Here is a 26,348-nt window from a genome sequence, read left to right as displayed (position 1 = left end):
GGGATTTTTATTACTGGACATTTGTTCACACAATGTCTACGTGAACACTGTGTACCATAACGCAAAACAGGATAAATTTGCGAATAAAATGCATACCTGTAGCATAAAATAACTTGTTTTTTTTTCATGAAATTATCAATAAACTCCTAGATATTCAACCGCTTTTTTCCCCGGCCGAAGGCAGATGCGCTCGCACCGAGCGCTCAGCCCGGCACCGTAGACATCCAGTTTGACACATCGCCACTTGGCGCGTGCTGTCAAGCATGGATAATAAACGGGTTTGTTGGTGTGGAAAGTTTGTTTTGTCTGTTGATTTGCAGCACCGCTGCCCGAGTGCCGTAAGTGTTTTTGGATAATTGTAAATGAATAATTTCTTCCCGACGCTGGCCGGGGCGCTCGTTCGGTAGGCCAACCCGGCAGGAAGTGCGGGCCGGACCGGTTCCGGGTCGATTGTTCGCCGTGCGGGGGCCCTGGGGCTAGCGAATGGCGAAGCTTATCTGGCTGGCGTATGACGTCAGTTCTAAAAATACAACTGTTTCGACATCAAGCGCGAATGGCATGCTCAGCCTGTACGGTGTGCCGCCTGGATGGATAGCTTCACTCATCGACCGAGCATAGCGTAGGGAGGACTGCACTGCCCTGCCCTCCCCACGCCTGCCCTGTTTTTCGTAGCCGTAAGCGTGAATCGGTCGATCAAATGTCTCCGCTCGCTGGAAGTGTGCTGTTGTGCGCTGGTACTGTAGTGAGTCTGTGCAGTGTTGTCGACTGTAGTTGTCGTTGCCGTTGTTGTTGTGGTGGTTCCGAGTTGTACGGCGATAATGCATGCCCCTGTCGTCGTCGGATGTCGTTTGTGAGAAAGTCGTCCACCAGTCTGGCGGGAGCGTGGAGCAGTTAGAGCGCGCCCGTTGCAAACAGCAGTTCACGTGTGCCCTCTGTGCTCATCCTTGAACCGTGTCGGAGACATATCGTAGGCCCTAGAGAGAGAGAGAGAGAGAGAGAGAGTGAGAGAGAAAGAGAGCGAACGAGCCTGCCTGCCTGCACAACAGCCAACCAAACCTCTCCCCCCAAACACCCAGTCAAGAGGCGCACGCAACACAACAACACAACAGCCACTACGGACGGCGGATCAACTTTTCCAGGTTGCACGGTATCGATTTTTCTGGCCTGGGTGCTACTACTGCTGCGCTGGTGTTAACCTTACCACCAGCTGGACAAGGTTAAACGGTGATGCACAGTTGTTTGAAAAGTACGTACCGCGCGCACCCGTTACAGAAACCCCCCGTGTGGGGGGAGCGATTGGGTTGGGTGGAGACGCGCCTTACGGCCATATGCTGTTCACGCTGTTTGCGAAAAGTGACTCCCCACTCGCCGAATGACAAACGCACTTGAATTAATGGGCAGTGTTGTGTACCAGTGAGCGAAACCAACGAAACAGAAGCAGACAAAAAAAAAAAACACACGCAAATTCTAACTAACAGATGAAAGGCATGGCCTTCTGCGCTGTTGTCCCGTGCCTTTCGCCCGCGCTAATCGGCGAGGCGTAAAAGTGGCGCGCAAAATAAAGATCTTAAAAGATAATTACGCACAACAAAACACGCTGCCCGTGGGGACGGCCGAGCGCTTGACCAACCGTTCTTGAGAGGCGTGCGTGCGTGCGCGCGTGTGTGTGCGAGTGCGCGCGCAAGCGAACGTTCGCGCGTCAGCCTTTGGTGCGGATAATCTCAGAATGATCTAATGCCGTAGCGATGACGCGACGGTGCGGGTTTGCTGACGAACCTTTGCCTCTCGCCCTCTCTACCAACGTCTTTGCCGATTAGTTGGGGTGATCAATCGTGTGTGTGTGTGTTTGTGCGCCTGTGTGGTGACTCGAGACGATTGTCTTTCCTCTTCCCTTGGCCACCGCTCGCATCCCGCTAGGGCCGCGTTCCAACACACCACACTGACCCCGGTGGGAGGAAGGGAGGGTGATCGTCTCATGGCACGTTCTCTCCCGTGCTGTGCGCGGATGAGTCAGAGTGCCGTGACTGCTAAATGCCGTTTCACGAATCACGTTGTAATTATTCCAATCCAATGCTTCCCCGCAGGCTGTGCGCGACCAGTAGGTCCCGTTCCCGAACATTGTAATGTTTGCTTTGGCAAAAATACGAAAATCAGCGTCACCTGCAAGAACACGCTCTCTCTCTCTCTCTCTCTCTTTCTCTCTCTCTTTCTCTCTCTTTCTCTCTCTCTCTCTCTTTCTCCTTCTCGCTGTATCACTCTCTTTTACATTCACGCTTAAGCGCGATCGTGGCGGGCCGCGCACACTCACATTCCTCTCCCACGCCCCACTTGCGAGGGGGCAGTTGTTTATGCGACCTCCAGTGAATCACTTCCGGGCAGCGTGTGCGCCGTGAAGCAGGAAACTGTAACCGAACTAAAAACTAAAAGATCGCTGTGTGTGTGTGTGAGTGTGTCTTGGCACACATTTCGTCTTGGAAGAAATCGATTACACACACACACACACACCAAAAATCACCCCCTTGGGCTCAATGAGGGGCCCAATGATTTAATTCCTCTAGCAGCTTTAATCCGACTGGCTTGTTTACTTTCGTGTTTTCACTTTTCATTTTTTTTTTCATTCTCTTATCTCCTCCCTCTTCCTCCAGCTATTTCGACGGTCATGATGCGCCCCAGCACGCTGGATATCAAAACAAACTACCACGATGGATGCTACACGTTCATGAGGTGAGAGCTGATTTCGCGCCTTCCCTGAAATTGTGTTTGATCAGCTCATGGCCCCATGGTGGGGAATTTGATTTACCGCCCCGTTAATTCCCCCCCAGACCCGATAAGACGAACGGGGCAACGAACAAATATTAACGTACGAAAAGTGGGCTTTGCAACGTTGTCATATTAGCAGCACGCGTGTTGGAGATAATGTGATTAAAGGCGGCCATGATATGAGGAGCGGAGCAATTGTGCGAAACGGATAGGACGATTGAACGACAATGGCAATTGCAAATTTATTTTTCTTTTCCTTTTTTTTTCGTCTGCTTTCAGGGACGCTTACCGTTGCTGGAAGGCACGGGCGGAGTCGGGCGAACAACCCTACATCGCGGAACTGTTTGCCGACCTGCAGCAGTCCCTTTCGAGGAAGCAAGGTAAGCTAATGTATTTTTTTTTTTGGATTTTATGTAATTAAATCTTTTATCATTAAATTTAAATTTTAAAATGCAATGGAAAAAGTTGCAACCAACAGTGGTGAACACGCTTGCATTGACTCTTCCCAGTGCGCCTGCATCATAATCCGTGTTGCTTATCCCATCCCGCGGTGCACTCATCACAACCCGATCATCTTCTATTTATGTTCGTTAATACACTCTGATCGGTACCCCCCGGTACAACGATACTGTGCCATCCTCTTCCCTCCTGAATTCTCCAACTGCACCGCACATCGATGGTTGTAATTTTTGCTGTTGTTTTTTCAACATTCCTTCACCACCTACGCAATCGCTCAAATTATAAAAAAAATGTGTGTTTATTTTCTCTCTCTCTCTGTATCCTCATTTCTCATCCCCCAACAAAAATCATTCAAACAGTGCGGGACATTTTGTTCACGATGAAAAATGTCACACGAGCTCCGACGATGAACACGACGCGTCCAAGCGGCGTGCAGACGCCGGTGGCCAACGCCACACTATCGCTATCAGCAGCGCCACCACCACCATCACAACAGCAACCAAACCGGCACCATTCACCGTCCCAGCAGCGGAAGGACAGACCGAACCGACCACCATCACCACCGGGCGAACGGTTAACGTTCGGCGAGTTCACCGCGATAGCATCCTGTACGAAATGTTTTGGGTAGTTGGTCTCCTTTTTACGTCGCATGACTGCACCGTCATCGTCCACCCCACCCCCTCCCGCCAGCACAGCATTAATTAACGTGTAGCCGATGTGTATCTTGTATTGCCATTGTAGCCGACAGTCATCGTTTCATGCTATGAGGGCGCGCAACGCCGACGAGCTGGGCAGCGCGTTGGCAAATCACGCTGGCACGGCAAAGGACGGGGAACCGTCGCCCGGGCCGGAAGTGTTTCTCGGCGGTTCCTGCAATCCCACGACCTGGCGGGCGGACGTGGCCATACCGACGCTCGACCGGCTGGGCATATCGTTTTACAATCCGGTAAGCAGGTGGAGCAGAAGGTTTTTCTCGACTCGTCGTGAGCTAATCGGGCGGGGGTTTAATTTGGTTGCCACATTTCCAGCAAGTATCCCACTGGACACCAGATCTGATCGAGCTCGAGCATCGAGCGAAGGAAAAGGCGAAGGTGCTGTTTTTCGTGCTCGACTCACAGACCCGCTCGACGGCGGGAGCCATCGAGGTGGCACACATCGCGGGCCAGAACTCGAAATATTTATTGCTTGTGCTACTGCCGTACTCCAGCAGACAGAAAATTCTCAATGAAACGCTATTGGAAGAGTAAGTAAAAGTAGGAAAGCCAATGATCAACGGGAGCATCTAATGGCGACAAATCCGTTTTTTCCCCCTTTTCTGCAGCGAGTATATGGATCTCATGAGCAATCAGCTAATGCTAAGGCAACTGGTGTTGCGCCGTGGGCTACCGGTACTGGACAGTATTCCAACCGCGCTGGAGCAGATCAAGGAAGTGCTGCTGGGGAACTGCTGCCCGCAGCCGCCAGTGAATCTAGCGTCACGCTTAATGTAAATGGGGGAACCCACCTTAACGTTGCGATCATTGCGTTCGCCCCCCCCGTTGCGTGTTCTAATCGCTTCCCCTTCCTTTTTGTAGCTCCCTGCGACGAACGTTCGAGCGCGTTGCCGCGGATGTGACCGAGTCGGCCCGCATCAATCTAGCCCAGTGTCAGCAGGCCCTCGGCAGCCTAGGCTACCCGGCGAACGTCGGCACGATGGGCAACATTCAAAACATTCTGCTCTGCTACGAGGAGGTGACCGGGCTGGACGTGCAAACGCAGCTCATCCGACGGGGCGACGCGGAAAGCGTACTTATCAGCTTCGAGGAGTTTTGCATCATCGACGCGTGCGTGTCGATACTGATGCTGGACTTTTACGAGCACAACTGCACGTCACCGATCAAGGGCACGAACCTGCAGCAGCCGCCAGTGTATTTGACGGATTTGCAAGGTACGAGGCGGCGCACACGGCTGTGCTAGAGGCTTGTTTTGTCGCCAGGCAAGTAAATTCCGCTTCCTTTTTCCTTCCTCCCAGCATGGAATCACACGAATCCGGAGCTTTCACCGTTTGAAAACGGTTCCCTCAAGAGCCCGCGAACGTTTGTGTTGCCGAAAAGTGGGCACGAACCCGCAGTCAACGGAACAACCGATCCCAGTGCGGCGGCAGCGGCGGCGGCTTCGGTGGCTGGCCCACCGAGCAGTCGTAGCAGCAGCGGCAGCAGCAATGAACTCAACCACACCACCCCCCTATCGGTCGACGCGGGTCCGGGTGGGGAGGGGCCAAAGCTCCACTCCCCCGTGCCACTGCCGCCCGCGATCGATGAACCGCGTGCATTTACATTCGACGGCGATCCGTTCGGCGATGACGGCGACGACAGCGAACCGCTGCTCGGGCGCATCGAGCCGCGGGACGTGTATCTCGGGGGCAGCTGCTGGATGAAGACGAGCTGGCGGCAGCGGTGGGCCTTCCCGATGCTGAAGCGCCACAATCTCAGCTACTACGTGTCGGCCCTGCACGAAGGGTTCTGCTGCGGCAAGCCGGAGCAACCGGCCGGCGGTGATGGAAGCGCCGGTTCGCAGCAGCAGCAACAGTTTGATCCCCAGAGCACGCTCCGGTATGATGCCGCCATGCTGGACGCTTGCCGCATCGTCATATTCGCGATCACGAATGAAACCCGATCTTTAGCACCCATGACAATGGCCGCACACTACATCGGCCTCGGCTACAACGTTGTGCTGTGCGTGCAAATGCTTCCCTCGAACGAATCGGCACCGAACGGGCACAACACAACAGTGAGTAGTGCAGGCCGGGGGAAGGGAGGCTGAATGGCGTCCCCTCCGCCAACGAAGGTCAGACGCTTATGCTTGCTCTCCACTCTTTTGCAGCTCTCCTCCTCCGCCATCAAAGACTACAACCGCGGGCGGGCCTATTTGATTGATCTGGCCAAACGGCACGGCATTCCAGTGTACGAGGGCTTGGAGGAAACGTTCGACAGCGTTATCAGCCGGTTAAGGAACGGTACTGTAAGATACTCAACCTAGCATCGAATCGAACTCTCACATCCCTCTCCATCCCGCTCCGCCCTCTGCGCCCTCTCCGGTGTACCCGCTTAATGTGATTTAGAGTTTATTTTATTGCCTGTTTTTTTTTTTTTTAACAAACCCAACAAACGAAATACTTTAAACTAATTATACACCAGAAAACACAACTACACACCACACACACATACACCCGAACGGAGAACCGTTAAAGAATAAGCAAAAATAACATAATTTAATAATTCTCAAGCACAAAACACGTTCACGCAACACATCGCAACACTTGTTTTGGTGTAAATCGAGAAACAGTTGAAAGAAAGCGGGGGAAACGATGAACGTCCAAAATTGCGCTGAAGGTACGGCCAAACATACGAAGTTCACGCCATGTCGCCCTCGGAAGGAATGCGGCACGTTACTACTGTGGGCGAAGTGGGAAGAACGCCACTCACTTGACACCGTAGGTAAGGTCACCGGTTGCGTTACACTGCGCTATATTTTGACGACACTTTTACCCGTACGCGCGGGCTGTGCGCGCGTTCAATGGCGTGACCGTGTTGTGCGTGTGCGCGTTCTGGTAGGGAAGGGTCACCGATCGAGACCACGCCGGACTGTGGCCGGATCCGACCCATTGAGGATGGTCATGGCTGATGCTGGTTGACATACCCGTCCGTACACGTGTGTGTGTGTGTGTGTGTGTGTGTGTGTGTGTGATCCCAGCAGCACCAAGAATAGCACAGGCAGCGGGACTAGTTCGACAGCGGATATAGTTTGCTTGCGGGGTGGTGATGAATGGGCGACTTTTTGAAGGCGACTGATCGGAATTGGGTCAGGCTGGTTGAACTCGGCAGAGATCGCTGATGAGGGCAGAGTTGTATGTTGCATACAGGGGTCGTAGAATAACGTCCCAAAAACATTCAGAGACAACTGCAATAGGCTATTTGAAATGACATTTGAAATGTGCAACCGACGGCTATTGAATATTTTGAATAAAAAGTATGAAAAAATCTCAAATTAAGATCTTCAATGTTTAGAATTGCATACTTGGCTCTTCTACTGAGCGATTAATACAATATCTTAAATAAAAAAAAGGAAAACTATCATCGGTACCGAAAGTGAACTGTGGACGGCCCCGCGCTAGTGGGAACGGTTCCTTCACACTGTATGCATGGCATGCGTACATTTTAGCAGTGTGTGCCCTCCTATCCCTACTCCCATCTAGGCACTATTTTTAAAGTATACGTTATTGTTGGATCTGGTCTAGAAGCGTCTAAATATAGTTCGCTAGGGAAAAGTTCATGCAAACACGACTTTGCGCACCCGGGGGCACAGAGAGAAAGAGAGCAAGCCAGAGTGTTTGTGTGTGTGTGTGTGTGTGTGTGTTGGACGGCCAACGTACCCAGCACCAGCGCAACCAGACACAGCGCTGTCGTGGCTCTAGTTAAGCGCCGCGCGTTCCGTCGTTCCGACACGACGAGATATACTACCGACGATCCCGACGAAATTCCTGCAAAAAAACCAGAACTTCCCCGTCCAGCATTTCGCGGCAAGCAAAACGAGGCTGTGCTTGCTCCCCACGCCCCGGAACTGGGCTGCACGTGTAGTTTAAGACGGGGCACACATCACCGAACGAACCCGTTACGTATTAGTGTACAACGAACAGCGAAAGTGTGTGAAAAAGTGTGCTTCTCTAATTCACAACCAGGAAGGGACTTTTTTTTTTGGAGATTCGCTTATTTTCCCTGCAGAACGTGTGTGTGTGTAGCTGCAGCAGCGTGGTACAGCCCAGATCAAACACCTGTCGAAAAGGAAAGAGGGAGTGCGTGTTGTGGAGGATCGATTTCCCACGTTTTCCATTTCGCAGCATTCGTCTGCGTGATTTCGTAATGTGAAGAAGCAGTGCGCGATCGACGTGTGTGTGTTTAGTGGTGGTGGGGTCCGAATTTTCCGTAGTACGGGGGGAAAATGTATCATCCCCGGGCCTGTTAAAGGCGAAGGATTTCAAGTAGGAAAGCGATCGTTTTAAGCAATTGGACCATTCTGCGCGAAAGTGTAATAGGAATCCAATTGGAAAGTTCTACTTGTCAAGTGGAAAAGCGAATAGGAAACAACACACACACACACTAAACGAAAGTGAAGTGAAGAAGAGGTGAAGTGTTTGCTGCGCGTGGTGCTTGCTTGGTTGAGATCGAGTTGCGTGATCGGAAGGAAGTTTTTGTTTTCGAGGAAAATTCTGTGCTGCTGCTGCTGCTGCTGCTAGCAGTGACGACGACGCCGCCCCCGGCCACAGTATGGGGAGCAACTGCTGCAAGGGTGAGGCAGGCACCCAGGTGTACAAAGGGAATGGCACCGAAATATCGATTGGACCTCGGCAACGGAAAAGGTGAGTTGGTATGAGGGATGTGTCGCAAAACGATGGACCATGGGGCCCCTCGACCCTTCTTACCGCGTAGGGCCTCCGCTAGTTGTGAGTTTATGTTTATCAATGAAAGGGATGGATCGATCAGCATATCGGAGGGGGTGGTCCTTGGGTCCTCAAACTGCTGCTGCTGCTGCTCACGGCCAACGTTGCGCCATTTGTTTGATGATGCCCCCCCCCCCCCCCCCCCCCCCCCCCCAATGCAATGTCACACACTGTCGGCGGCGACGGCGGCGGACTTAAAAATAGCAGCACCGATCGGTGGTCGGCGGTCGGCGGTCGGTGTCCTGGCAGGCATCTTGCGGGCGTCCGACCTGTCTTGTGTGTGTGTGTGTGTGCAATAGTCACAATCAGTCACAATATAAACAGTGTGACCTTCGCTGCAATGGCACCGCCACTTTCGCTCGCGATGTGTGGCAATCGATGGCGTATCGAAAGGGAATAAGTATGACCCTACCTCCCATTCCCTCCCCAACACTGCCAGCCAGTCCCCGGTTCCACGAAATCATAAATCTGTGTTGTCTGTGTGCCCTGTGCTAATTATTGTTATATTTTAAGCGCACCAGGACGAGCTCGGGCCGGTCTTGCAACAGCTGCTGGTATTCCGTGCTCTCTGCTATGCTCACCGAACCGTACGAAATGGCAATGCAGCAGCACGTTTGGGACGGTGCATGGGCATGGGTTGCTCCGTCCCGGACACTGTGTCTCGTGCGCATCCTTGAGCATAATGTTGCATATGCTGGTGCTCACCTTTTCAGACTCTATTTCGGGTCCACCGTGTCTCACACGCACGCACCCCATTTGGACGGTTGTTGCAGTATACGCCGTCCAACCGTGCAAGGTTGGATCGGGTGCGAGGTCGCGGATCCACGAAACCACACCAACACTCCCACACGCGCGCATTACTTAATACTTAACTTGAGCGCGTCCTCCCCCTCATCGCTAATGTCCGGGAGGGTAATATTTTCGACACTTTGCAGTCACTGATCAAGTTCACCGCGAGCGTTTTTGGGGGCGGATGTGTCGACGGCGGTCAACGCGTCATCGGCGGTCCGATTATAAATATAGCATTATCGTACCCGCCCAGCCCTCTTCGTGCAACCGCGGCGGTTCCCATGGATAAACGGGTTTGCACAACAAATTAGATGGAACGGCGGCAGCAGCCCAACGCGTTCGCGCGACACATCTGCTCCGCGCAATAACGCTCTCCGCATACGCTCGCGTAAAGGGCACAGGCGCGGACAGGAAATCGGTTCAAAATTATGCGCGTAATTAGTCGGTTCGCAGTTCGAAAATGAGCTACATTGATGAGGGACATGTGTGCTTACGCACTGGGGCGCGTGTGTTGTTGCTAATTAAATGATGCCGCACACAGTCGTAGCCGGCGTCTCTGATCTCATGCAGTTTTGTTGGACATTCTTAGAGCATGAGCGCACACCTCGTACACAAGACGAACAACACACGGTTTCGTTCGACCCATTACATAATAATTTACTCACCCGCGGTTGTGCGCGGCCCACAGAGTGTAATGCCAAACGGTGGCCGGGAATGGCGGGATTGAAGCCGACGTGAATGCTCTGAGCAGTGATGGGAAGAATTAAGTTTTCGTCGGAATGGATTCCGGCCGACTCAGAAGTTTGCAGGAAGTGATTGTGGATAGTAGGTTCGGAAACAGTTTTCGGAATCGGAATCTGATTCGGAATTGGTTCCAGAATTGGTATGGGAATCCGCGCCGGAATCAGATTTGGCATCTCCATAAGTATAGGCGTTTGGATTGCTTATTGATAGCCGCAAAGAATCCAAATTTACTTGTAAACGATCCATTCTCATGGAGATTCTTGGAAAGATTTTGCTTCTGAAGCTTCTTATTGCAATTCAAGAACTGATTCTCATTCCGGAGCTAATTCCAATTCTGGAGTCAATTCTGATCCCGTTTCCGAAGTAAATTGCGATTCCCAGGTCGATTCCGATTCCAAAGCCGATTCTGGTTCCGGATTCTGATTCCGGAGTTAACTCCGGTATCAGCTCCGGAATCCACACGGCATCGGATTCGGGTAGGTCCGATTCCGAACTCCCACCACTAGTTCTGAGTTGCACTCACTCTCTCTCTCTCTTCATTTCTCTATCTATCTCTTTCAGCCCCGTCTACGTGGAGATGATGCGCGAGGAAACATTCCAAGGTAAGCTAAGGAGGCGATGAAAGCGAATGACAACCTTTTTACCTTTTCCCAGCGATATTATTCACCATTCTATCTAACCGTTTTGGACGCCATTTTCTTCTGTTTTCCAGTGGATGAAACGCCACACTTTGGGGCACCATTTTTCCTAAGGAAGCTTAGTGACTATACGGTGCTGGTGGGGACGAAAGCGAAACTGTCGGTGCACATTTCCAACACTAAGGACGTAAAGGTATCGTATTTGTACAAACGACTGTTCTGCTGGTATGCGATGTGTGTTGTACATTCTGCTCTGCTTTCCCGTTTTGCTTTACCGCGCCAGGTCACCTGGTTGAAGGATGAGGTACCGCTCGCCGAGTCGGAACGGTACGTGTGTACGAGCAAGGGCCAGCTGCACTCGCTCGACATTGCGACCGTACTGCCCGAAGATGATGCCAAATGGTCCTGCCAGGCGGAGAACCTGCTGGGCAAATGTGTCTGCAGTGGGCAGCTAACGGTGCGAGGTATGCAATAGGAGGCTGGGCAAAACCGGGCATAGAGAATCATTACTTATTCCCCTTCTGCTTCTTTCACGTTCTCCACAGTGCCAGAAACGTACAAAGCGCCCGAGTTTGTCGACGAGCTGCGGGCCATCCTGACCAGCCAGGGTACGATCTCGCTGGAGTGCAAGGTGATCGGCTACCCGACGCCGGAGCTGCGCTGGTACAAGGACGAGAAGGAGATCAAGGCGGGCGATATGTTCGGGCTGTCCATCAACGGGGGTGATTTGGCATCGCTCGGCGTGTACACCTGCGTGGCGACGAACTGTGTCGGCCGCAGCCGCTCCAGCTCGAAGGTTCGCGTGCAGGAGCAGGACACGATTGCGAAGGAAAAAACGATCGATAAGTATGGGTGTTGTTGTTCGCTGGTGATCATTGCGTCATTACACAAATGTTTGTGCTTTCAATTGCAGAATTTCACCGGTGTTTATCGAAGAACTCGAAAGAATTAAGGGCAAAATAGGCGATCGACTGGAGCTGCGTTGCAAAAGTATGTAGACAATCGGAAACACATGGCAAGACATTCCCCACCCCACTCACACTATGGTTCTTTCTTCTGTTCTGCTCTTCAGTCAATCTATCCGCAGCTCCGATCAGTGTGCGATGGTACAACCAGAATGGGCTGATCGAAGCGAACGAAAAGTATTCGATATTCGAGGACGGGTTGGGTTGCTTTCTGGTCGACATCAATGCGGCCGAACTGTGCGACGCGGGCGAGTGGAAGTGCGTGATCACGTGCAAGGACGGTCTGATCGGCATCACCACCAATGTGGTGGAGCTGGACGGTAAGCATGTCTGCGGGGGCGAACGTTCTGGGCGAAAAGGTTGTGCTAATGCTCTGTCTCCTCTTCCCAGTGCCGCGGAACTATCGTGCGCCCCGGTTTATGGAGGGCCTGAAAGCGGTCATGACGGACGAGGGGCTCGTCTCGTTCGAGTGCAAGGTGATCGGTTTCCCGACGCCCATCCTGCGCTGGTACAAGGACGGCCGGGAGCTAAAGCCGGGCGACGTGTACCACCTAACCGGTGTGAACTCGCTCGGCTCGTACTGCTGCGTGGCCCGCAACAGTTTGGGCGAGGCGTCGAGCACCACCTTCCTCTCGGTGAACGACATCAAGGCGCAGCTGAACGAGGAGGAGTGGCTAAACCTGCTGCAGGTTAATCAGGCGCCCGTGTTCAAGCAGGGGCTGAACAGCCGCGATGTCAACATTGCCGAACCGTTCCGCCTGACGGTGGTGGTGAGCTCCGTGTCGAAGCCCACGGTCTGCTGGTACAAGGACGATCTGGTGGTGGACGGTTCGGACAACTGCAAGCTGACGGCGGACGACAGCACCTACACGTACCACCTGGACGTCGTGGTGGCCCAGCTGGACGATCAGGGCGAGTGGAAGTGTGTGGCGTCGAACGAGTTCGGCCAGGCCGGCACGTCCTGCTTCGTCAAGCTGATCATACCGAAGCACTACCGGAAGCCGAAGTTCCTGGAAAACCTGAAGGCGGTGATGCTGCGCGACGGCACGGTCAACCTGGAGTGCAAGGTGATCGGCGTGCCGCAGCCGGTGCTGAAGTGGTACAAGGACGGGACCGAGCTGAAGCCGGGCGACATTCATCGCATCATTACCGGGCAGGACGGCAAGTGCTGCCTGGGCACGTACACGTGCGAGGCGGTCAACTGCATGGGCTCGGTAAGCAGTACCGCCTCGCTGCACGGCTACGACGGGATAGCGGACGAGGGGCCGCTCCCACCGGAGGGGGCGGCTGCTGGCCCGCTAGTGAAGGACGCGTCCCTGTCCACCATCCACGAGGAGCGCACGTCGCAGATGTTCGATACGGCCGCGTCGTACGAGAGTGCGGCCAGCAATGGGCGGGGCGAGATCTCGTTCACCTTCGACGGCAAGGAGGTGTCGGTGTCGCTGTACGAAACGCCCGAGCTGACGAACGACGAGGCGCTGCAGATAGTGCAGATGTTTGCCGACCAGCTGCACCAGAACATTAACGAAAACGAAAACGTGACCAGCCTGCCGTCGCTGCGGTTCGTGAAGGAAACGTCCACGTCCGGGCAGCTGGTGATGGAGGCGCTCGTCATCGACGTGCCGGTGGTCGAGGACAGCAACGTGTTCGAGGACGATCGGCGCACCGACTTCGACATCGACGAGATGCACGACGAGAACACGTTCACGTTCGAGAGCGGCATCGCGTCGTCGAAGGTGCGGACGCACCGGCAGAGCAGCGGCGAGCAGGACGAGTTCCGCAGCATGACCTCGTCCGACCACTCGGACCTGGAGCAGGACGTGATGATGAGCATACTGAGCCGGGACAGTCTGCCCGTACTGACGAGCCCGGCCAAGACGACGGACGGAGCAGGAGCGTCAGGCGGTGCGGATACGGCCGAACGCTTGCTTTCGCTGGTGGAGACGGTCGTCTTCCATCTCGCCTCGATACGGGAGGAGGTCCGCAATCAGACGGACCTTGCCATGACGCCCAGCTTCTTGGAGCGGAGCGAGAAGATTTTGGCCGACATCTTGTATCCGGTGCAGCAGCTGCACAAACAGCTGGCCGGCCGCCCCGTGGTGCTGGAGAACCTGCTCAGCCCCGTCGAGCATCTGGCCCGCGGGCTGAGCGTGGTGGAGAAGTGTGTGCAGATCGGGGGGTACAGCCGCACGTTCGTGTACCGCACGAGCGTCTGCATTGTGGAGGGCTGCGGTAAGCAGATCCTGAACTGTCTGACCGATATGCGGCTGCTGGCCGGCCAGCAGCCGGAGGCGGACTTTGTCACCCAGCAAAAGATCTACATGGCGCTGCTGGAGGTGCAGACGAGCATCGAGTCGGCGCAGGAAAGCATCCAGTCGCAGCGCATCCTGCAGGAGGCGGACTCGGTCGCGGCGATGCAGGACCTGTCCAGCATCGTCACCAATCGCTCCATCTTCGAGGACATCGATTTCATCCTGAAGGCGGACGAACCGATCGGCGGGCTGCAGATCAAAAACCTGCAGATCACGGTGCTGGAGTTCGAGAAGTCGCTCGCCACCATACTGACGATCGTTTCGCAGTCGGACAGCTGCAACGTGCGGTCGGAAATTGCCCGCTTTGGGCTGACGGAGGTACTGCTAGAGCTGAAGAACAAGACGGAGGTGCTGCTGGTGCAGAGCGCCGAGCAGCGCCAGCAGCGAATCGTGGCGGAGGAAATGAAACCGGCCGTTACCGAGCTGAGCAGCCTGGTCGAGCTGGTCGAGGCGAGCGCATCGTACGCGGAGGTGATCACCTGTCTGAACGATATGTTTGTGCCGCTGGAGGAAATGAAAGCGGCTCTGTCGAAGCTGTCGAGCGAGCTGCGCCATGTGCCGGAAAGGGAGTACAGCAGCAATCAGGCGCTCGAGCAGCAGATTGAAGAGTTTTACGAGATGATCGTACACCTCAAGGAGGAAATACAGCGCACGAGCAAGGAGTACACCCGCAATGGGGACGTGTTTGTGCGGCTGGAAGATTGTCTCAATCGGCTGTTTTGCATCCACACGGCCGATTCGATCGACGACGAGGAGTGCGCTCGGATGGAGATTGTGCTGATCCAGCTGCTGATGAACCATCTGACGAAGCTTGAGCTGGCGCTGCAGGAGAAGTCCGAGCAGGAGATGCTGTCATACATGTCGACGGCTTTCCTGAACGTGCATGACAATTTGCAGCACTTTAGCTATATGCGCTCGAACAATAAGTACGAGAAGATACGGCAGGACATACTGCAGCACGCCAGAAAGATGGTGTTTTTCCTGATTGAACGGGAGTCTTCCGTCACGGCGACGGAGGAACGCCGCAAGGCCATCTATGAGATTGCGCTCTTCTCTATCCATAACGATTCGGCACGGATGAGGGAAGGTTTGGAGAAGGATTTCTCCGAACTGCTGGGAGATGCTGAAAGTGCTCACCGGTTGCTGAAATGCTTGCATGACTTTGACGAGTGTGCAACTTTGTGCTTGAAAACTCACGAGCAGTCCGTATTTGCGGACAATGAGGCAGCGTTTGCATCTTTGTTTAAGTTGGCAACTGCTATGCGCCAGTCCTGTGAGACGGTGGAAGATCAGATCATGAATAATTCATTCGATCATTGCAAGGTTTTAACTTCCTTGGAGGTTCTCCACGCTGCTGCGGACAATTATTCGCATAGCAATGAAAACGGTATGGCTCTGCTGTGTCAGAATTTGTGTGAAGATTTGAATCTGCTGATCATGACTTGTAAGCGAAAACAGGTAAAGAGTACGGATATTAGTGAAACTCTATCAACGAGTACACTAGATTCGCTAAAAACAAGCGTGATAGAAATCAGAAAAACTATGCAAGCTAAATCATCTACGCTCAACATCGAGCAGCCACTCAGTGCTTTAGAGTGTACGATCAACGAGCTTGTGGATCAGCACATGCAGTTGGATAGTGTTGAGCTGGTGAATGCCATTGCAACTCCTATTGCGAAGGTGACCGAGACCTTGAAGAACATCGAACTGCAGTCGGCTCAAGTGGAGCCGACGGTAGTGATGGAGGATTGTTTGCTGCAGATGTGCGAGTCGCTTGAAAAGGCACAGTCTAAGCATTCATTGGAACAGGCCAAAGAGGGCACAGTTCATAGCAAACTGCTCGAGACGGTCACTCATGTACAGCACGACATCCGCGAGTGTATCCAGATGGAGAAGGACACTCGGGCCAAGGCATCTCAGATGCAACAGGGCGCTCTGGAGTCGCTGAAGCAATCGTTGTCTGATGTCCAACAGCTCATTCAGACAGAGATTGTAGTGAAGGAGGTGTCGAAGCCGTTGTTCGCTTTGGAGAGTACGATCAACGAGCTCGTCGGCCAGCCTATGAAGCTTGAGAGCATCGAGCTGGTGAACGCCATTGCAACTCCTATTGCGAAGGTGACTGAGACCTTGAAGAACATCGAACTGCAGTCGGCTCAAGTGGAGCCGACGGTAGTGATGGAGGATTGTTTGCTGCAGATGTGCGAGTCGCTTGAAAAGGCACAATCTGAGCATTCATTGGAACAGGCCAAAGAGGGAACAGTTCATAGCAAACTGCTCGAGACGGTCACTCATGTACAGCACGACATCCGCGAGTGTATCCAGATGGAGAAAGACACTCGGGCCAAGGCATCTCAGATGCAACAGGGCGCTCTGGAGTCGCTGAAGCAATCGTTGTCTGATGTCCAACAGCTCATTCAGACAGAGATTGTAGTGAAGGAGGTGTCGAAGCCGTTGTTCGCTTTGGAGAGTACGATCAACGAGCTCGTCGGCCAGCCTATGAAGCTTGAGAGCATCGAGCTGGTGAACGCCATTGCAACTCCTATTGCGAAGGTGACAGAGACCTTGAAGAACATCGATCTGCAGTCGGCTCATGTGGAACCGACGGTAGTGATGGAGGATTGTTTGCTGCAGATGTGCGAGTCACTTGAAAAGGCACAGTCTGAGCATTCATTGGAACAGGCCAAAGAAGGCACAGTTCATAGCAAACTGCTCGAGACGGTCACTCATGTACAGCACGACATCCGCGAGTGTATCCAGATGGAGAAGGACACTCGCGCCAAGGCATCTCAGATGCAACAGGGCGCTCTGGAGTCGCTGAAGCAATCGTTGTCTGATGTCCAACAGCTCATCCAGACAGAGATTGTAGTGAAGGAGGTGTCGAAGCCGTTGTTCGCTTTGGAGAGTACGATCAACGAGCTCGTCGGCCAGCCTATGAAGCTTGAGAGCATCGAGCTGGTGAACGCCATTGCAACTCCTATTGCGAAGGTGACAGAGACCTTGAAGAACATCGATCTGCAGTCGGCTCATGTGGAGCCGACGGTAGTGATGGAAGATTGTCTGCTGCAGATGTGCGAGTCACTTGAAAAGGCACAGTCGGAGCATTCATTGGAACAGGCCAAAGAGGGCACAGTTCATAGCAAACTGCTCGAGACGGTCACTCATGTACAGCACGACATCCGCGAGTGTATCCAGATGGAGAAGGACACTCGGGCCAAGGCATCTCAGATGCAACAGGGCGCTCTGAAGTCGCTGAAGCAATCGTTATCTGATGTCCAACAGCTCATTCAGACAGAGATTGTAGTGAAGGAGGTGTCGAAGCCGTTGTTCGCTTTGGAGAGTACGATCAACGAGCTCGTCGGCCAGCCTATGAAGCTTGAGAGCATCGAGCTGGTGAACGCCATTGCAACTCCTATTGCGAAGGTGACAGAGACCTTGAAGAACATCGATCTGCAGTCGGCTCAAGTGGAGCCGACGGTAGTGATGGAGGATTGTTTGCTGCAGATGTGCGAGTCGCTTGAAAAGGCACAGTCTAAGCATTCATTGGAACAGGCCAAAGAGGGCACAGTTCATAGCAAACTGCTCGAGACGGTCACTCATGTACAGCACGACATCCGCGAGTGTATCCAGATGGAGAAGGACACTCGGGCCAAGGCATCTCAGATGCAACAGGGCGCTCTGGAGTCGCTGAAGCAATCGTTGTCTGATGTCCAACAGCTCATCCAGACAGAGATTGTAGTGAAGGAGGTGTCGAAGCCGTTGTTCGCTTTGGAGAGTACGATCAATGAGCTCGTCGGCCAGCCTATGAAGCTTGAGAGCATCGAGCTGGTGAACGCCATTGCAACTCCTATTGCGAAGGTGACAGAGACCTTGAAGAACATCGATCTGCAGTCGGCTCAAGTGGAAATGACGGAAGTGATGGAAGATTGTCTGCTGCAGATGTGCGAGTCACTTGAAAAGGCACAGTCTGAGCATTCATTGGAACAGGCCAAAGAGGGAACAGTTCATAGCAAACTGCTCGAGACAGTCACTCATGTACAGCACGACATCCGCGAGTGTATCCAGATGGAGAAGGACACTCGGGCCAAGGCATCTCAGATGCAACAGGGCGCTCTGGAGTCGTTGAAGCAATCGTTGTCTGATGTCCAACAGCTCATTCAGACAGAGATTGTAGTGAAGGAGGTGTCGAAGCCGTTGTTCGCTTTGGAGAGTACGATCAACGAGCTCGTCGGCCAGCCTATGAAGCTTGAGAGCATCGAGCTGGTGAACGCCATTGCAACTCCTATTGCGAAGGTGACAGAGACCTTGAAGAACATCGATCTGCAGTCGGCTCATGTGGAACCGACGGTAGTGATGGAGGATTGTTTGCTGCAGATGTGCGAGTCGCTTGAAAAGGCACAGTCTAAGCATTCATTGGAACAGGCCAAAGAGGGCACAGTTCATAGCAAACTGCTCGAGACGGTCACTCATGTACAGCACGACATCCGCGAGTGTATCCAGATGGAGAAGGACACTCGGGCCAAGGCATCTCAGATGCAACAGGGCGCTCTGGAGTCGTTGAAGCAATCGTTGTCTGATGTCCAACAGCTCATTCAGACAGAGATTGTAGTGAAGGAGGTGTCGAAGCCGTTGTTCGCTTTGGAGAGTACGATCAACGAGCTCGTCGGCCAGCCTATGAAGCTTGAGAGCATCGAGCTGGTGAACGCCATTGCAACTCCTATTGCGAAGGTGACAGAGACCTTGAAGAACATCGATCTGCAGTCGGCTCATGTGGAACCGACGGTAGTGATGGAGGATTGTTTGCTGCAGATGTGCGAGTCACTTGAAAAGGCACAGTCTGAGCATTCATTGGAACAGGCCAAAGAAGGCACAGTTCATAGCAAACTGCTCGAGACGGTCACTCATGTACAGCACGACATCCGCGAGTGTATCCAGATGGAGAAAGACACTCGGGCCAAGGCATCTCAGATGCAACAGGGCGCTCTGGAGTCGCTGAAGCAATCGTTGTCTGATGTCCAACAGCTCATTCAGACAGAGATTGTAGTGAAGGAGGTGTCGAAGCCGTTGCTCGCTTTGGAGAGTACGATCAACGAGCTCGTCGGCCAGCCTATGAAGCTTGAGAGCATCGAGCTGGTGAACGCCATTGCAACTCCTATTGCGAAGGTGACAGAGACCTTGAAGAACATCGATCTGCAGTCGGCTCATGTGGAGCCGACGGTAGTGATGGAAGATTGTCTGCTGCAGATGTGCGAGTCACTTGAAAAGGCACAGTCTGAGCATTCATTGGAACAGGCCAAAGAGGGAACAGTTCATAGCAAACTGCTCGAGACGGTCACTCATGTACAGCACGACATCCGCGAGTGTATCCAGATGGAGAAAGACACTCGGGCCAAGGCATCTCAGATGCAACAGGGCGCTCTGGAGTCGCTGAAGCAATCGTTGTCTGATGTCCAACAGCTCATTCAGACAGAGATTGTAGTGAAGGAGGTGTCGAAGCCGTTGTTCGCTTTGGAGAGTACGATCAACGAGCTCGTCGGCCAGCCTATGAAGCTTGAGAGCATCGAGCTGGTGAACGCCATTGCAACTCCTATTGCGAAGGTGACAGAGACCTTGAAGAACATCGATCTGCAGTCGGCTCAAGTGGAACCGACGGTAGTGATGGAAGATTGTCTGCTGCAGATGTGCGAGTCACTTGAAAAGGCACAGTCTGAGCATTCATTGGAACAGGCCAAAGAAGGCACAGTTCATAGCAAACTGCTCGAGACGGTCACTCATGTACAGCACGACATCCGCGAGTGTATCCAGATGGAGAAAGACACTCGGGCCAAGGCATCTCAGATGCAACAGGGCGCTCTTGAGTCGCTGAAGCAATCGTTGTCTGATGTCCAACAGCTCATTCAGACAGAGATTGTAGTGAAGGAGGTGTCGAAGCCGTTGTTCGCTTTGGAGAGTACGATCAACGAGCTCGTCGGCCAGCCTATGAAGCTTGAGAGCATCGAGCTGGTGAACGCCATTGCAACTCCTATTGCGAAGGTGACAGAGACCTTGAAGAACATCGATCTGCAGTCGGCTCATGTGGAACCGACGGTAGTGATGGAGGATTGTTTGCTGCAGATGTGCGAGTCACTTGAAAAGGCACAGTCTGAGCATTCATTGGAACAGGCCAAAGAGGGAACAGTTCATAGCAAACTGCTCGAGACGGTCACTCATGTACAGCACGACATCCGCGAGTGTATCCAGATGGAGAAAGACACTCGGGCCAAGGCATCTCAGATGCAACAGGGCGCTCTGGAGTCGCTGAAGCAATCGTTGTCTGATGTCCAACAGCTCATTCAGACAGAGATTGTAGTGAAGGAGGTGTCGAAGCCGTTGTTCGCTTTGGAGAGTACGATCAACGAGCTCGTCGGCCAGCCTATGAAGCTTGAGAGCATCGAGCTGGTGAACGCCATTGCAACTCCTATTGCGAAGGTGACAGAGACCTTGAAGAACATCGATCTGCAGTCGGCTCATGTGGAACCGACGGTAGTGATGGAGGATTGTTTGCTGCAGATGTGCGAGTCACTTGAAAAGGCACAGTCTGAGCATTCATTGGAACAGGCCAAAGAAGGCACAGTTCATAGCAAACTGCTCGAGACGGTCACTCATGTACAGCACGACATCCGCGAGTGTATCCAGATGGAGAAAGACACTCGGGCCAAGGCATCTCAGATGCAACAGGGCGCTCTGGAGTCGCTGAAGCAATCGTTGTCTGATGTCCAACAGCTCATTCAGACAGAGATTGTAGTGAAGGAGGTGTCGAAGCCGTTGTTCGCTTTGGAGAGTACGATCAACGAGCTCGTCGGCCAGCCTATGAAGCTTGAGAGCATCGAGCTGGTGAACGCCATTGCAACTCCTATTGCGAAGGTGACAGAGACCTTGAAGAACATCGATCTGCAGTCGGCTCAAGTGGAACCGACGGTAGTGATGGAAGATTGTCTGCTGCAGATGTGCGAGTCACTTGAAAAGGCACAGTCTGAGCATTCATTGGAACAGGCCAAAGAAGGCACAGTTCATAGCAAACTGCTCGAGACGGTCACTCATGTACAGCACGACATCCGCGAGTGTATCCAGATGGAGAAAGACACTCGGGCCAAGGCATCTCAGATGCAACAGGGCGCTCTTGAGTCGCTGAAGCAATCGTTGTCTGATGTCCAACAGCTCATTCAGACAGAGATTGTAGTGAAGGAGGTGTCGAAGCCGTTGTTCGCTTTGGAGAGTACGATCAACGAGCTCGTCGGCCAGCCTATGAAGCTTGAGAGCATCGAGCTGGTGAACGCCATTGCAACTCCTATTGCGAAGGTGACAGAGACCTTGAAGAACATCGATCTGCAGTCGGCTCAAGTGGAACCGACGGTAGTGATGGAAGATTGTCTGCTGCAGATGTGCGAGTCACTTGAAAAGGCACAGTCGGAGCATTCATTGGAACAGGCCAAAGAAGGCACAGTTCATAGCAAACTGCTCGAGACGGTCACTCATGTACAGCACGACATCCGCGAGTGTATCCAGATGGAGAAGGACACTCGAGCCAAGGCATCTCAGATGCAACAGGGCGCTCTGGAGTCGCTGAAGCAATCGTTGTCTGATGTCCAACAGCTCATTCAGACAGAGATTGTAGTGAAGGAGGTGTCGAAGCCGTTGTTCGCTTTGGAGAGTACGGTCAACGAGCTCGTCGGCCAGCCTATGAAGCTTGAGAGCATCGAGCTGGTGAACGCCATTGCAACTCCTATTGCGAAGGTGACAGAGACCTTGAAGAACATCGATCTGCAGTCGGCTCATGTGGAACCGACGGTAGTGATGGAAGATTGTCTGCTGCAGATGTGCGAGTCGCTTGAAAAGGCACAGTCGGAGCATTCATTGGAACAGGCCAAAGAGGGCACAGTTCATAGCAAACTGCTCGAGACGGTCACTCATGTACAGCAAGACATCCGCGAGTGTATCCAATTAGAGAAAGATGCACGAGAAAAACGTAATAGTTTGATTAGGAATGAAGATAATGCGATTATGATAAAGAAAGAAAAGGAAGAAGCCAAGATAAAGAAGGCGGAGGAAGAGGATAAGGAGATGAAGGAAGAATTTATGGTTAAGAAGACGAAAGATGAAGAAGCCAAGAAAATGAAAGAAGAGGCAGAAACCATCAATAAGAAATCAGAAGAGGAAGATAAGAAAAAGATAGTTGAAACAGAAGCTGAGAAAATGGCAGAAGAAGAGGCTAAGAAAAAGAAAGCTGAAGAAGAAGCCAAGAAGAAGAAGGAAGAGGAAGAAGCCAAGAAGAAGCAGGAAGAGGAAGAAGCCAAGAAGAAGAAGGAAGAGGAAGAAGTTAAGAAGAAGAAAGCTGAAGAAGAGGCCAAGAAGAAGAAGGAAGAGGAAGACGCCAAGAAGAAGAAGGAAGAGGAAGAAGCCAAGAAGAAGCAGGAAGAGGAAGAGGCCAAGAAGAAGAAGGCTGAGGACGAGGCTAAGAAAAAGAAGGCTGAAGAAGAAGCCAAGAAGAAGAAGGAAGAGGAAGAAGCCAAGAAGAAGCAGGAAGAGGAAGAAGCCAAGAAGAAGAAGGAAGAGGAAGACGCCAAGAAGAAGAAGGAAGAGGAAGAAGCCAAGAAGAAGAAGGCTGAGGACGAGGCTAAGAAAAAGAAAGCTGAAGAAGAAGCCAAGAAGAAGAAGGAAGAGGAAGAGGCCAAGAAGCAGATGGAAGAGGAAGAAGCCAAAAAGAAGAAGGAAGAGGAAGAAGTTAAGAAAAAGAAAGCTGAAGAAGAGGCCAAGAAGAAAAAGGAAGAGGAATACGCCAAGAAGAAGAAGGAAGAGGAAGAAGCCAAGAAGAAGCAGGAAGAGGAAGAGGCCAAGAAGAAGAAGGCTGAGGACGAGGCTAAGAAAAAGAAAGCTGAAGAAGAAGCCAAGAAGAAGAAAGAAGAGGAAGAAGCCAAGAAGAAGCAGGAAGAGGAAGAAGCCAAGAAGAAGAAGGAAGAGGAAGAAGTTAAGAAGAAGAAAGCTGAAGAAGAGGCCAAGAAGAAGAAGGAAGAGGAAGACGCCAAGAAGAAGAAGGAAGAGGAAGAGGCCAAGAAGAAGAAGGCTGAGGACGAGGCTAAGAAAAAGAAGGCTGAAGAAGAAGCCAAGAAGAAGAAGGAAGAGGAAGAAGCCAAGAAGAAGCAGGAAGAGGAAGAAGCCAAGAAGAAGAAGGAAGAGGAAGACGCCAAGAAGAAGAAGGAAGAGGAAGAAGCCAAGAAGAAGCAGGAAGAGGAAGAGGCCAAGAAGAAGAAGGCTGAGGACGAGGCTAAGAAAAAGAAGGCTGAAGAAGAAGCCAAGAAGAAGAAGGAAGAGGAAGAAGCCAAGAAGAAGCAGGAAGAGGAAGAGGCCAAGAAGAAGAAGGCTGAGGACGAGGCTAAGAAAAAGAAGGCTGAAGAAGAAGCCAAGAAAAAGAAGGAAGAGGAAGAGGCCAAGAAGCAGATGGAAGAGGAAGAAGCCAAAAAGAAGAAGGAAGAGGAAGAAGTTAAGAAGAAGAAAGCTGAAGAAGAGGCCAAGAAGAAAAAGGAAGAGGAATATGCCAAGAAGAAGAAGGAAGAGGAAGAAGCCAAGAAGAAGCAGGAAGAGGAAGAGGCCAAGAAGAAGAAGGCTGAGGACGAGGCTAAGAAAAAGAAGGCTGAAGAAGAAGCCAAGAAGAAGAAGGAAGAAGAAGAAGCCAAGAAGAAGAAGGCTGATGACGAGGCTAAGAAAAAGAAGGCTGAAGAAGAAGCCAAGAAAAAGAAGGAAGAGGAAGAGGCCAAGAAGCAGATGGAAGAGGAAGAAGCCAAAACGAAGAAGGAAGAGGAAGAAGCCAAGAAGAAGCAGGAAGAGGAAGAAGCCAAGAAGAAGAAGGAAGAGGAAGACGCCAAGAAGAAGAAGGAAGAGGAAGAAGCCAAGAAGAAGCAGGAAGAGGAAGAGGCCAAGAAGAAGAAGGCTGAGGACGAGGCTAAGAAAAAGAAGGCTGAAGAAGAAGCCAAGAAAAAGAAGGAAGAGGAAGAGGCCAAGAAGCAGATGGAAGAGGAAGAAGCCAAAAAGAAGAAGGAAGAAGAAGAAGCCAAGAAGAAGAAGGAAGAGGAAGAAGCCAAGAAGAAGAAGGCTGAGGACGAGGCGAAGAAAAAGAAGGCTGAAGAAGAAGCCAAGAAAAAGAAGAAAGAGGAAGAGGCCAAGAAGCAGATGGAAGAGGAAGAAGCCAAAAAGAAGAAGGAAGAGGAAGAAGTTAAGAAGAAGAAAGCTGAAGAAGAGGCCAAGAAGAAGAAGGAAGAGGAAGACGCCAAGAAGAAAAAGGAAGAGGAAGAAGCCAAGAAGAAGCAGGAAGAGGAAGAAGCCAAGAAGAAGAAGGAAGAGGAAGACGCCAAGAAGAAGAAGGAAGAGGAAGAAGCCAAGAAGAAGCAGAAGAGGAAGAGGCCAAGAAGAAGAAGGCTGAGGACGAGGCTAAGAAAAAGAAGGCTGAAGAAGAAGCCAAGAAGAAGAAGGAAGAGGAAGAGGCCAAGAAGCAGATGGAAGAGGAAGAAGCCAAAAAGAAGAAGGAAGAGGAAGAAGCCAAGAAGAAGAAGGAAGAGGAAGAAGCCCAGAAGAAGAAGATTGAAGCCGAGGCTAAGAAAAAGAAGGCTGAAGAAGAAGCCAAGAAAAAGAAGGAAGAGGAAGAAGCCAAGAAGCAGATGGAAGAGGAAGAAGCCAAAAAGAAGAAAGAAGAGGAAGAAGTTAAGAGGAAGAAGTCTGAAGAAGAGGCTAAGAAGAAGAAGGAAGAGGAAGACGCCAAGAAGAAGCAGGAAGAGGAAGAAGCCAAGAAGATAGCGGAAGAAGCCAAGAAGAAGGCGGAAGAAGCCAAGAAGAAGAAGGAAGAGGAAGAGGCGAAAAAGAAGCAGGAAGAAGACAAGAAGAAGAAGGAAGAGGAAGAGATGAAAAAGAAGCAGGAAGAGGAAGCAGCCAAGAAGAAGAAAGAAGAGGAAGAAGCCAAGAAGAAGCAGGAAGAGGAAGCAGCCAAGAAGAAGAAGGAAGAGGAAGCAGCCAAGAAGAATAAGGAAGAAGAAGAAGTCAAGATAAAGAAGGAAGAGGAAGAAGCCAAAAAGAGGAAAGAAGAGGAAGAAGTTAAGAAGAAGAAGGCTGAAGAAGTGGCCAAGAAGAAGAAGGCTGAGGAAGATGCCAAGAAGAAGAAGGAAGAGGAAGAAGTCAGGAAGAAGAAGGAAGAGGAAGAAGCCAAGAAGAAGAAAGAGGAGGAAGAAGTTAAGAAGAAGAAGGCTGAAGAAGAGGCCAAGAAGAAGAAGGCTAAAGAAGAGGCCAAGAAGAAGAAGGAAGAAGAAGAAGCAAGAAAGAAAAAAGAAGTAGACGAGTCCAAGAAGAAGGCCGAGGCAGAAGCTAAGAGAAAGAAGGAAGAGGAAGACATAAAGAAGAAAAAGGAAGAAGAAGAAGCAAATAAAAAAGAAAAAACCAAGAAGAACGAAGAGGAAGAAACCAAGGAGAAGGAAGAAAAGAAAACAGCAAAAGAAAAGAAGGCGGAAGCAGAAACGAAGAAACAAAAGGAAGAAGACGAAGCTAAGAAGAAAATACAGAAAGAAGAAAATACTAAGAAGAAGGCGGAAGAGGAACAGATTAGGAAAAAGAGCAAGAAAACAGAAGAAGCAGAGGTAAGGATGGTGCATGAAACAAGTGAAGCTAAGCAGCAAAAGAAAGAAGATGAAATTCAAAGGAAGATAGGAGATACAACGGAAGCCGCTGTGGTGATAATGAAGAAATCGGAAGGTACTATTCAGCAGGAAAAGACTATTGCTAAGGTTCAAACCGTCCTAGACAATGTGCATGAACTGCTGCTGGAAATCAAGCGTATGTTCCTGACCAATAGTGCGGGGAAAAATTTGTCCTTTGCACTTAAAAATGTTAAGCTTAGCATGATGAGCTCTGCCGATCTCGAGCGTTGCGATGTTCAAATGCCACTTGTGAAGCATTTCCACACTCCGATCGCTACATGGATCGCGACCTTATCTCTGATTGACCTTTACTCAGCGCAGTCCGAGACATGGAAAGTGCTGGAAGATAGCCTCCTGCAATTGGTGGATTCATTTGGCCTATTACCACAACGCAGCGAACAGATTCAAGCTACGGAATGGAGAACCGTTTTCACACTCTACAAAACCGTAATGGTACTGCTCACTGAAGTAAGACAATGCATTTACCAAAGACG

General features: G+C 51.6%; 2 protein-coding genes across 9 annotated transcripts in view; both read left to right on the top strand.

Annotated features, from left to right (window-relative positions):
• The first annotated feature begins 251 nt into the window (after positions 1–251).
• Positions 252–6,491, top strand: LOC121590758. 8 transcript variants are annotated; one of them, XM_041910700.1, is made up of 10 exons: positions 252–338; positions 2,646–2,724; positions 3,040–3,140; positions 3,579–3,843; positions 3,961–4,165; positions 4,248–4,462; positions 4,541–4,705; positions 4,794–5,146; positions 5,231–5,988; positions 6,082–6,491. In XM_041910700.1, exons 2-10 carry the CDS (start codon positions 2,660–2,662, stop codon positions 6,235–6,237), a joined length of 2,283 nt encoding a protein of 760 aa, XP_041766634.1. In that variant the 5' UTR covers positions 252–338; positions 2,646–2,659; the 3' UTR covers positions 6,238–6,491. The 8 variants fall into 8 exon arrangements, with proteins under 8 accessions (XP_041766634.1, XP_041766637.1, XP_041766638.1 ...); XM_041910703.1 differs by having other exon boundaries at positions 258–338; positions 3,579–3,827; XM_041910704.1 differs by lacking the exon at positions 252–338 and adding an exon at positions 386–734 and having other exon boundaries at positions 3,579–3,827.
• Positions 6,492–7,629: 1,138 nt separating this feature from the next.
• The window catches only part of LOC121590020, a 32,832-nt gene continuing 14,113 nt past the window's right edge, over positions 7,630–26,348 (top strand). The window contains exons 1-9 of the mRNA XM_041909350.1: positions 7,630–8,614; positions 10,790–10,830; positions 10,941–11,059; positions 11,150–11,330; positions 11,412–11,712; positions 11,780–11,856; positions 11,939–12,151; positions 12,222–24,547; positions 24,583–25,794. Of these exons, the coding sequence (XP_041765284.1) occupies positions 8,523–8,614; positions 10,790–10,830; positions 10,941–11,059; positions 11,150–11,330; positions 11,412–11,712; positions 11,780–11,856; positions 11,939–12,151; positions 12,222–24,547; positions 24,583–25,794 (14,562 nt within the window). The 5' untranslated portion in view covers positions 7,630–8,522. The remainder of the gene's footprint in view (positions 8,615–10,789; positions 10,831–10,940; positions 11,060–11,149; positions 11,331–11,411; positions 11,713–11,779; positions 11,857–11,938; positions 12,152–12,221; positions 24,548–24,582; positions 25,795–26,348) is intronic.

Source organism: Anopheles merus, chromosome 2R, assembly GCF_017562075.2.
Source record: "Anopheles merus strain MAF chromosome 2R, AmerM5.1, whole genome shotgun sequence".
NCBI lineage: Eukaryota > Metazoa > Arthropoda > Insecta > Diptera > Culicidae > Anopheles > Anopheles merus.
Note: the sequence above shows the minus strand (reverse complement) of the source record. Positions and strands in the feature narration are given on the sequence as shown.